The sequence below is a fragment of the Arachis ipaensis genome, chromosome B04 (assembly GCF_000816755.2).
Source record: "Arachis ipaensis cultivar K30076 chromosome B04, Araip1.1, whole genome shotgun sequence".
Classification (NCBI taxonomy): Eukaryota; Viridiplantae; Streptophyta; class Magnoliopsida; order Fabales; family Fabaceae; genus Arachis; species Arachis ipaensis.
This window is the reverse complement of record NC_029788.2, coordinates 92,261,822-92,273,467: the sequence shown is the minus strand read 5'-3', so window position 1 is coordinate 92,273,467 and position 11,646 is coordinate 92,261,822. Positions and strand designations below refer to the sequence as shown.

General features: G+C 35.4%; 1 protein-coding gene across 4 annotated transcripts; it reads right to left on the bottom strand.

Moving 5' to 3' along the window:
- On the bottom strand, positions 1,586-6,231 carry LOC107639532. 4 transcript variants are annotated; one of them, XR_001620217.2, is made up of 7 exons: positions 6,083-6,230; positions 5,669-5,997; positions 5,448-5,492; positions 5,281-5,379; positions 2,390-2,625; positions 2,099-2,314; positions 1,586-2,006 (listed from the first exon to the last, which is right to left on the bottom strand). XR_001620217.2 is itself a non-coding variant. In XM_021121316.1 (7 exons), the coding sequence occupies exons 5-7, from the start codon at positions 2,576-2,578 to the stop codon at positions 1,891-1,893; spliced, it is 513 nt and encodes a 170-aa protein (XP_020976975.1). In that variant the 5' UTR covers positions 2,579-2,625; positions 5,281-5,379; positions 5,448-5,492; positions 5,669-5,997; positions 6,083-6,230; the 3' UTR covers positions 1,586-1,890. The 4 variants fall into 4 exon arrangements, 3 of the variants coding, with proteins under 3 accessions (XP_020976975.1, XP_020976977.1, XP_020976976.1); XM_021121316.1 differs by having other exon boundaries at positions 1,586-1,998; XM_021121318.1 differs by lacking the exon at positions 5,281-5,379 and having other exon boundaries at positions 1,586-1,998; positions 6,083-6,231.

Below are 11,646 nucleotides of genomic sequence, written 5' to 3'. Positions count from 1 at the left end.
TAAAAAGTAAAGAAGTTAATAAATAAAAAAAATATAATTAATTGTGAATCAAGATAATAAATTTTGCACATAATGACAGTTACAAATCAACAATGATAACACTCTCAATTTTACACGTTATCAATTTTCTAAAAAAGAATCCCGTATATTATCTATTCTTGTCTATTGGAGGTACCCTTTCAACGAAATCAATGAAGGTTACATGGTGAACGATTTGAGGGACTCTTAACATTTGGATTATTTAATCATTTTATAATAAAATGGCTAATTTTATGATATTTATGAATTGTTGTTTAAATTTTGTCTAATTTATTTATTGTTGGTAATTTAATCAATTGGACGTATTACACAATCACGGTAGAATGAGTTTTCTCAAAATTCAACGATGGATAGTGTAACACAATCGATTGGAATTGTTACACCACTACAAGGAAGGCGCGAATTGGCGGCGGTTTTTTCTTGATTAGCGGTGGTTTTAAACCGCCGCAAAATCAAATGCCAGCGGCTAACTGGACCGCCATGGATATGGACACCGGGATGGGGTTTGGCGATGGTTTTCAGCAACCGCTGGTATAACCGCTGCTAAATCAAAATTTCGCGGCATACCAATAGAAAACTGTCGCCAAATGAAACTGACACGATTTGCTTCATATTTTCCGGCAGTTTTTAAACCGCCGCGATTTACCTCGATATGTCCAAGTTGCGCACATTTAGCGGCAGTTTAAAACTGCCGCTAAATGGTACTATAGTTTCGGCCACAGTTACCGGCTGTTTGCAACCACCACCAGATGTAACAGATTTTATAATCTTTGAACTACATTACGGCGGTTTAAAACTGCCGCTAATTTAAGAAAAATAAAAAAAAAAGAAATTTGGATTTTTCAAAAAAACACGCATAATTTTTTTAAAATATTATTGAATTATTTTTTTTATTCTTTTTATATTTTTTATTATTTTAAGAGTGAATATTTTTCAAAATTCAACGATGGATAGTGTAACACAATCGATTGGAATTGTTACACCACTACAAGGAAGGCGCGAATTGGCGGCGGTTTTTTCTTGATTAGCGGTGGTTTTAAACCGCCGCAAAATCAAATGCCAGCGGCTAACTGGACCGCCATGGATATGGACACCGGGATGGGGTTTGGCGATGGTTTTCAGCAACCGCTGGTATAACCGCTGCTAAATCAAAATTTCGCGGCATACCAATAGAAAACTGTCGCCAAATGAAACTGACACGATTTGCTTCATATTTTCCGGCAGTTTTTAAACCGCCGCGATTTACCTCGATATGTCCAAGTTGCGCACATTTAGCGGCAGTTTAAAACTGCCGCTAAATGGTACTATAGTTTCGGCCACAGTTACCGGCTGTTTGCAACCACCACCAGATGTAACAGATTTTATAATCTTTGAACTACATTACGGCGGTTTAAAACTGCCGCTAATTTAAGAAAAATAAAAAAAAAAGAAATTTGGATTTTTCAAAAAAACACGCATAATTTTTTTAAAATATTATTGAATTATTTTTTTTATTCTTTTTATATTTTTTATTATTTTAAGAGTGAATATTTTCAAAATTGAAATATAAGCCAAACAAAATAATATATTCATCAAAATACGAAGAAAATAAATCTTTTTCAAAGAGTTGCTCAGTCTAATTCAATAAAATGTTTGCTTAAATCTAAAATATCTCCAATCCTAATATTCTATTTTTCACTCTATCATTCCACGAAACGCATCCCTGCAGCGATGTCTGGTGGTAGCTCCTCACCTTGCTGTTGAAACAGATAAATCATAGCACTCTCCATCACCTTCATCTTTTTCTTCTCTACTGCTGCCTCATCCTCCATCGCCTTCCTCAACTTTTCGCCTTCCAGCTCTGCCTGCAGTTCAAGCAGCTTCCTCTGATTCTTTCATCCGCTGTGCAAAGCTTTTCGAACTGCCAGTGTGGGTATATAGTTGTTTTGATCGATTCTTCGCATTTTTCTTGCACTTCTCCTATTGGTCTAGTAGAGACAAAGAGCGATTAGAAACTGATTTAAAAAGACTCAGTGCAACATAAATTGTATTGTTGTGTACCAATGATATACTAGATTACCTTCGTCTCAACTTTGGCGCGATAGTCAAGGAACCATCTCCAATGCTCTCGATCGATTTCCGGCGGACGGTGATCAATATTTTGTTCAGTCGTGAATGTTGGCTCGTAAAAAGCCTTATACAACCTCAACCTTGTTTCCTTCCAAGACTTTTGCATACTTTTCAAAATATTTTTTTTGATAGTTCCTTCGCTATCTTCATCAAAGTGAAAAATTTGCTATACAGATAATAACAATTTGTCAAAAATTGTAAAAATAAGCACTTTTACTTCAAAGGGGATATAAACTTTTACCTTGACACATTCGTTATAAACCTTGTCCTTAGTGGTAATCTTACGCGAACTTTCCTCACAGATAGGAAATTTTCCAAAGTCAGATCCTAGCAGACCAAGCACGCCACTCAACAGTCCAGTTTCGTTTCCAATTGCTTGCTTTCCATTGTTGAACCTGAGCACGATCTTTCTACCGTTAGGCCGTTCCATAGCCTCCCTCACTCTTAGTCTTGCCAGCTTGATTGTGCCATCGAAATCTATAAGCCAAATATAATACCTTATATGTATCCGTTGTGGATAGCATGCGAGAAATTAATATATAACATAGACTCTAAATCATGTTGAACATAGACTCTAGATCAAGGAATCTATTCACACCGTCTCTATATTCAGCACTACCTCGTGGCTTTTTAATACAGCTCTTATCAATGTCTACTTTAATGAGATAGCACAAACAAATAAATAAACACTAAACAAAGACATAAAATAAAATAAAAACCTTAAAAAAATAGGTTATGTGCTAGGAGAACCAATAACAGTATATCACAATTATGAAATACGAGAGTAATACACGAGTAATATTCGATAATTTACTGCAAGGAAAACCATGTAGGGGGCAGCAGAATAACTCAGTGGAAATAGAAATAAAGTTACAATACATCCCGAATAACATGGGGCACACGAAAGATATTAGGGGGGTTGCTTACTCATTGCAAAATTCTGTGCTTTCTAAAAAATTACTAGGAGAAAGAATTGCTGGTTCCAAGTTCAAAAAATGCAAAGAAAATAAAAGCTTCCTTAAAAAATGAAAAAGAAAATAGGAATGAAAGTTAGGTTCAAAAAAATAATTAAAACAAAAATATAACTAAACAGTCATAATGGATAGAGAATAGAATCTTGAAATTGTAGATATGTGATTTTAGATATACTTCTAACAATATTATATTATAGTTTCCCTGTCCTATCTTCTACCATGTAAGTGCAAATAATTGGTTCAATGAAAATGAACATAAAAAATAAGGATAAAAAAGACAGGGCAAGAAGAAAAAATTCATCACTCCAACAAAATTCACATATGCATGCCTTCAATCAAGTTACTTTACTCACTTCTCTATTCTGTACTATTTTATTGTACATAACAGTCAACGGTTACCAAGCAAACAAATAGAAAATGGGATAAAGGATCACTATTAAGATGTTAGTTAGAACTTAGAAATACTTCTTCATTTTAACATTTCATTCATCAATCAAATGATAACATGCATAATGCATTAGTGATTTAAAACTTTACCAACTTCTTCCATTTTTTCACCAGAGTCTTTTTTCCCTCCCTCTAAAATACATTGCTTGCAAGTTTTCAAAATATGTACTACCTTTCTTTTGTTGAATTGGATTTTAGTATGTAACTAATTTCAAATATCACATCCCCTAACCAAAATTTAATAAATTTCAAGTTTTTTTCCTTTATCTCTCATCATTAAGCAAGGGTACTACTTTAGTTAATAAGATGGACAGCATTCAAAAAGGATCATACTTGACTTTTCTAATTATACACTTTAACCAAAACAAGATACAAGACAAGACACATACTTATCAATTTAGACACATAAAACCTTATCACAATTATATGGTCAAGATGAGTAATAAATTTTCAGCACTATGTTTAGTGTCCTATCAGGCTCTTTTATTTCTCCTTTAAATGTTTATGCTACAAAACATAAATTAAGATCGGGTTCACAATATACAGAAAGTATAATCAAGAAGTTTCCATATTATTTTTGATGAGGCAAACACAATAAACCAAATACTCTGATAAAATCTCAGGAACTAGGCAGCAAGATAAAATTAAAATTGTACAATGATAGATTAAATCTTCAAAGAGATTCAACGGATCAAGCAAATTGCATTCACAAAGATTTTAACAAACTTCTATCTAACATCTTCCATACATGAGATAAAGTTTAAAATGCCACATTAATTAAAAAAATAAGGATTTTACTGTTTAATGAAAATTAACTTGTTATAAGAGATAAATCGTAACTTCAAATGATTGGCATAAAGTATAATATTTGTTTAATTAAAAAAAATAGTGTAATCTTCTTTACTAGCTAACAAAGAGTATTTAAAGATGGGTTATAAATAACTACTTATTTAACAAAAGCCCCACTTTATGTTTAACTTGAAAACACTAGTACAAGAATTAATTAATGGTACAGGATGAGAGGAAAGAAAGGCACAAGCTATGTGTGAAGCCCATGCATCATGTATATGAGCATTTCAAATATGCGTCATGACACATATGTTAATTACTTTAACAGTATCTTCTCTTCACCAATTGAAAAGAAAGAAAAAGACACTAATAAAACAGCTTAATATATAAGAATTGGGACACTATCACCTTAGTCCTTTGGCCATTTTTCATCTGTTATTATATGCTTAGAGTTAAGAGAGTAGCACTGTATAAGCATGGCACAAGTGCATTACTAATATGGCCCCCTTTTCATGGCAACCAAGGTCAAACATTGCTTATACCGTGCAGTGCCTAACCACCGACAAAAATTACTTCAATGTTCCAAAATTACTTTGTTATAAAAATTATTCATAATAATATAGATTTTATTTATGTATAAGTTCTTAAAACTATATACATCACCATTTTTAAAACTCAAGAATTTAATGCAACAAAGATACAACATTATTACATACATGTCCATCCAATAAATTTATTTTCTATTGGCACAAGAGGCAACCTCCAAAATCAAATTGTGTTTGGAGCAAGGGACCAATAATCAATAAGAATTAAACATTAGATATGTATAAGCAGAGATACAACAGGTCTAATTTATCATTTACTGCCACAAAACATGAAACAGACAATGGATTATTCAAACTACTGATTGTATGTCTCTTACCGAAATATTGTTGGTACTTTAATCTTACAATGCTTGTTGTTGGAGAAACTAGCTAGCGTGTCGGTTGTGGAGAATCAATTAATGGGTATAAGATAATACCTAGAACAATAATAATTAATCAAAATCATCATACTCATAACAAATGACAAAGTTGAAAGAAAATTAACCTTGATCAGAGTGTGAGCTTCTCTGCTTAGTGCAATTTTACAGTCCTAATGAACACGAAAACAGAGACGCACCAATCAAATAAAAAAAGTAATACCTTGAAATCCCTAACTTTAAACAGCAGCAATTACCCCCAATTAATGAAAGATATAGACAATTTTCTTTTCACTATTCTGAAACAAGAATGAAAACAAGAAGGAAACATCAATGTGGAGAAACAAACCAGTGACAGGAGAGAGGCAGTGATGGATGAGATTGGAGCACGGTGAAGGAGGGTGTAACGGTTTTACGCACGATCGAGGGGATGGGCTCGTTTGACGTCAGTGGGAGAAGCACGGATGGAAACTGCGCAAATTGACAACCCACACAGAGGCGCGAGGTGGAGCAGAGGTTAGGATTTCACACACCTTGGATGAGGGAGTATGGGTTTCAGGAACTGTGGATGAGAGGCAAAAGTTTGACGGCAGAGAGAGGACGATGAATCGGCAGCAGTGGCGTGGTAGAGTAGCGAAGGCAGTGTTTCGCGCGCTACCGAGGACTCTTCGCGGGTTTCTGCAAATTTGGGGAGAAACAATTAAGGATTATAAGGTAGAAAGGGGTAAAACAGAAATTCAATTATATATGGTTAGATCCTCACCCTTGGCGGCGTTTCCTGATTCAATCGCCGCTGATGTTGCGGCATGCAAAGGGAATATGCTTCCACGGACTTGTTTTGTGGGGGCAAGGGGATGGGCCTCCAATTCTTCGCCATTGTGTTCCGTTCCTGGTGTAGTGCACAATCGATTGAATTGTGCTATAAAATGTGAGTTTTTTTTTATTCAATCGATTGATCGTGTTATCCAATCAATTTTGCAAAGCAATATGAGTTGTTTCACAGTTCAATCGATTGAATTACGTACGGTGCTATATGCCATTCTAAATTTTTCTCCTCTTTTTTATAAATTATTATTTTATTATTTCATCTATCTTATCTTTAAAATTCTCTCTTCAATTTTTTAAGTTTTTATTTTGATTTAGATACTCTAATCTTATCTTTTTCAATATTAAAATTATTAATGGTTGAATAATCTATCATCAATTTATTTTTTAACTACCAATTCTATAATTGTAATCGTTTATCAATCTTTTTTATTATCAATTTTTTTATCGTTTTTGTTCCTTGTTTATCCATCTCCTTAATATCCAATTTTTCTTCATCGTTTATCCAACTCCTTAATATCCACAACCCTACCACATTCACATAATTACACTCAACCAAAACCAATCCTACCTCATCTACACAATTCAATTCAATTTCATCACTTTCCCCTCCTAAATTCCTAATTTCTTATTATTCCAAATTCCTCCCATTTATTCACACACTCAATATTCAATATCCATTCAATCTCATATGACATCACACAATACACACATCACTTACCTTCCTTACCTCTTTCTGGCCTCTGACCCAAATTCACAATTTAAATGCATATTTTACAAACCAATATTCATTATCCAATTCATCAAATTTTCAACACACCAAACATACAATTTCACACAATTCTCAACCCAATCATTAATTTACATTACATATCAACTATAAATATTAGTACCAACTATTTACACAATCCAAACTTAATCCTAGGGGCATCTAGCCTAGGAATTCTCATCACACCATACGGTACTTAAATGAAACTTAAACCGTACCTCTTAGAGCCAAACCAATTGAGCCCTTTCTTTGGAAGTCTCCACCAACCTTAGCTCCAAGCCTCACCAAAGCTCCACAAGCAAAACCAACCTCCCAATTGTGCACCAAAATTAACCAATACTCTAACATAACTAATTTCACACTTACAATCAGCCTAGGGTTCATGAAAATGATAAATCACAAGGGTTGGAGAGTTTCTTACCTTAACCCACTGTATTTTATGATGAATATCACCAATGGCTCGTATTAGAGCACCCCTAAATAACAAAATCACAAGATTTCTTCAAAACCCAAATCCAATTCGAATTTAAAGAGAAAAATGAAAACTCGGCAGAGGATAGTGGAATACTCACCACAAAACTTAGATAAAACTGTAGAAGATGAGAAGAGCGACGCGTGGCCATAAATGGCTCGTCAATCGAAGTTCCGGAGAGAAAGTTATGGTGATTTGAAGTCTGGAAAGCTAGGTTTTCTCTTCTCTTCTCTCTATCCGCCTCTCCTTCTCATTTTTAGGGTTTGTGAGCTGAAATACTGATAACTAATGTTTATATATATTGGGTCTTGGGCCCACTTGGTTTAGTTCATTGGCCCAATTTTGGGCCAAAACCTCTAAGATTAGAGTTTTAAACCGTATTTTTAATATTTCTATCGTCCCAAATTATAAATTCTCATTTTTTAACCTTATTCACTTATAATTAATTTTCTTAGTTGCAGTACTAGACAGATCTCAGCCGGTACTATCGCTCGAATTTCCAGTGCGCATTTTTACGCAGAAACTATGTTTTCTAACTCAGAAAAATTCACTGAGTCTAAATATCATATTTAAATTATCAAATTTCGATTGCTAAATTTTCTAACTATATTCGCTCCTATTTAATTTATTATTTTATTAATTACAGTTTGACCGGGTTTTACATTCTACCCACCTAACAGAAATTTTTGCCCTTGAAAATTCACTCCCAAATCTTCATATACGCTCTCTCATACCCAACCAATTTCTTACCATTCAATTTGCCAATTTGCAATTCCCCAACATCAATGCTTAACACACGATTTCCAATTTCAGCTAAAGCTATATTTATCCATCACAACTTAAGCTCAAATCCAATTACACCTGTAATTATTTACACAGCTATCTCAGGATCAATCTAATCTCATAGCCACAATCAAATTTGGTTACCTGCCAATCGCTATTGGAACTAACTCACTAAACCACTCAGGTATTCAAACCTGAAGTGTTTCTAATCATCTCCTATGGCTCCCATTTGCAACTATCCTATTCTAACGCTTCCGTAAGCTTCCGCTGCATCACTCTGATATTTTACCACTAAGAATCTAATCATGCATTCACATCATATTCCCCTATCGGATCACAAAACCTAGGAGTACTCTTAACACATTATTATCAATCTTTCACTTACCTCTTCACAAAACATCAGAACCTGCAGCATCCTCCGTCATCAAAGTGAACACATGACCCGGCTGTTGGGCCTTAGCAGCATTCCGAGTGGCCTTTTTAGGACAGTTCCAAGATATGTGTCCAACTTCTCCACAACTATAGCAAATTCCCAATCCAGCTCGATATGGAGTCCCCGGATGATAGTTTCCACACCGCTTACAAGTCAGTTCATTCTGATGTTGATTTCCATACCTTCTTCCTTGATGATTACTGTTGTTGTTCCTTTGGGAATTGTCTTGGGCTTGCTGAGGATGTGGATTATAACCTACTCTCTTAAAATCTTGACCCATTAGAGTAAAATCTTTCCCTCGATTCTGTTGAAAAGGTCCTCTATGATCCCTTTCTCTGCAGCCGTCTTTTTCACACACTCTTCAGCAACCCTGCTCTTATTCACCAACTCTGAGAAAGTTCTGATCTCCATTGGTCCCACTGAACTTAAGATATTGCTCCGGAGCCCTCCTTCATACTTAATGCAGTTCCATTCCTCGAAGTCTTCCAGAGCCCCCTGACACATGCGGGAAAACCTGAATAGCTCCTCAAATTTGTCTGTATACTCAGATACGGACATAGCACCCTGCTTCAGCTGCAGTAACTCAAGTTCCTTAGCCGTCTTGGCAGGATTTAGAAAGTACTTTTTATAAAATTCCACCTGGAAGGCATCCCAGGTGATATGGTCATCCCCCTGCTGCAGGAGACATCGAGCTCCCTGCCACCAATGCGATGCTTCTCCAGTGAGCAGATAGGTAGCAAATTCAACACACTGCTCTTCAGGTACCAACTATGCTTAAAGTGCTCACTCCATAGCCTGAAAGCAGGTATCAGCTTCAGTCGGATTAGTGGTTCTCTTGAACTTAGGTGGATTAACCTTTAAGAAGGTTGCCAGTGTCATCGGGCCCTGAGCTCCACTTTCGCCATTGCCATTATTGTTTATCTATTGCCCAAGAGGCTTCGCAGAGGCCTGCATAGTAGCAGCCATGTTCTCCAATACTGCAATGAAGTTTATCGGGTTATTCGGGTTGGTTTTCGGTCCCTGAGTACAAGTACGACCTCTCTCATGGCCTCGACCGCATTAACGAGGCGCCATCTGGTTCCTATACAAACCAAACACTCGATATCAAGTTGATCAGTCTCAATATCAGAAGTCTAGTACTTCAAAGTCCCAAATGCATGTTCATGAATGTTTATGCCAGTTATATCAGTTAGATGTCCTAATAGCACAAAAACATATATACAGAGAATGCACAGAGGCATATTCAGTCTGTCCCTCAAGCTCTGCAGGAACGAACTGCTCTGATACCATAATGTAACACCCTAATATTCAAATCCTTATGCTCGAGTCATAAGTCAATGATAATAAGGTGGTACGACTTCCAAGGTGGATTTTTAATACATAGTTTATAAGTATAATTGAAAGAAGTAATAATCAAGAATCCTGAAAAGGAGTAAAAATAAAATTGCAAATTCGTAGCACTCGCGTATCGACAAAAAGAAGGTAAAGCATGAAGTTGAAAGAGATATACAGATAAAGGTATTAAGGAGAATAAGAGAAGGACAGTATATAGATATATAACATAAGTAAATAGCCACTAGTCGCGACCCGCGAAGTTTAGGCAGGCTAGGGTATAGTATGACAGTAGTTGATAACAGTATCTCCTAATCTCTCCGAAAAGAAACATAGGAACCTCTATAGGCAAGTTCAAAAGAGTTCAATACATAATATAGGCTTTTCAAAATAAAGGTGGAGAGATTCTAAGCAAAATATAAAGTAGAGAATATAAAAATCTTCGCCATCTCTCAGATGAACCATAGCTCACTTCTGAGCACCTGGACTTGTATCTGAAAAACAAGAGATATATACGGAATGAGAACCCCCGACCCATGGGTTCCCAGTACGGTAAAAGTGTCAAATAAATACAATGCATTGTAATAAAAACTCACTTAGTATCCTAAACTTCCTTTCACCCAATATTCATCCTATATTCTCGCTAACCCATAAATAGGCAACTGTCATAAGGGAATGCTAAATCAAATTCCTATTCCTCATGCTTCCCAACTTTCTAGCTCTAAAACAAATCAAAATCAGAATCATAAACAAAACCATCACCAGCTATTCTTTCTCAGTAATTCTATATCAATAATTCTTGTCCTCACCTAGAGAAAGTGAAATCACTTAACTGCATCTACCCAGGGAGCTCAAATTATCTCATTTTCTACCTGGAGCAGTGAAATCAATTCACTACATCTACCCAGGGAACTCAAATTACCTCATTCAATAATCATTATCTTAAATTAATCATATCTTTACTCCATCTCAACAAGAACAACCCTCAGCGTCAACCGACACCAGCGTGAGGGACCTCTCAGTTGTACAAACACAAGCAATGCAGACAAGTAATACACAATTAAAATACAAGTAAAACAAATAGCATTTAATCAGGTAGCATAGCATATATGTACAACTTGAGTCATGAAAACCCAACCTATGTTGGTGATCTAGAGTTGTTAGTTAATATCATTTCCATTTACTCTAATCTCTTGCTAATCCAATTAGTGAGTTGATTAGGACATTTGGATTGAGATTAGCTAGTCTTGTTAGACTTTCTCTCATGGAAGATAACCTATATCTTCTTCCATCATTGGGGATGACGTAATAAGATAAATTCTTGTTAATTATTGTTATTAGTGACTATGATGGAAGGCCTATGATCTCAATTCTTGCCATGAATGTCTCTCTTTATTAATTACTTTTCTTTATTTTGCTTTCTTTAATTGCTTGCTTGATTTACTTTTCTTGCCATTTATTTTCCGCCCCTTATAAATAAAACCCCTTGTCCCCTTCATAGCCAATAAGCATACACTTCATTGCAATTCCTTGTGAGACGACCTGGAGTCTAAATACTTCGGTTAATTCTTATTGGGGTTTGTATTTGTGACAAAACCAAATTTAATTTGATTCGAGGATTGTCTATTGGTTTGGACTATGCTAACAACGGAATTATTTTGTGAAATTCCAAACCGGTATAAATCCTTTCTATCACTCTCGCTAACAATCTCA

What these genes read in the sequence shown, in the direction of transcription:
- LOC107639532 (XM_021121318.1), bottom strand. Translation starts at nt 2,578, where the DNA reads ATGGAACGGCCTAACGGTAGAAAGATCGTGCTCAGGTTCAACAATGGA. An exon ending in TTTATAACGAATGTGTCAAG is followed by an intron (nt 2,315 to 2,389) that starts GTAAAAGTTTAT and finishes TTATCTGTATAG; the next exon opens with CAAATTTTTCACTTTGATGA. An exon ending in GCGCCAAAGTTGAGACGAAG is followed by an intron (nt 1,999 to 2,098) that starts GTAATCTAGTAT and finishes CTAGACCAATAG; the next exon opens with GAGAAGTGCAAGAAAAATGC.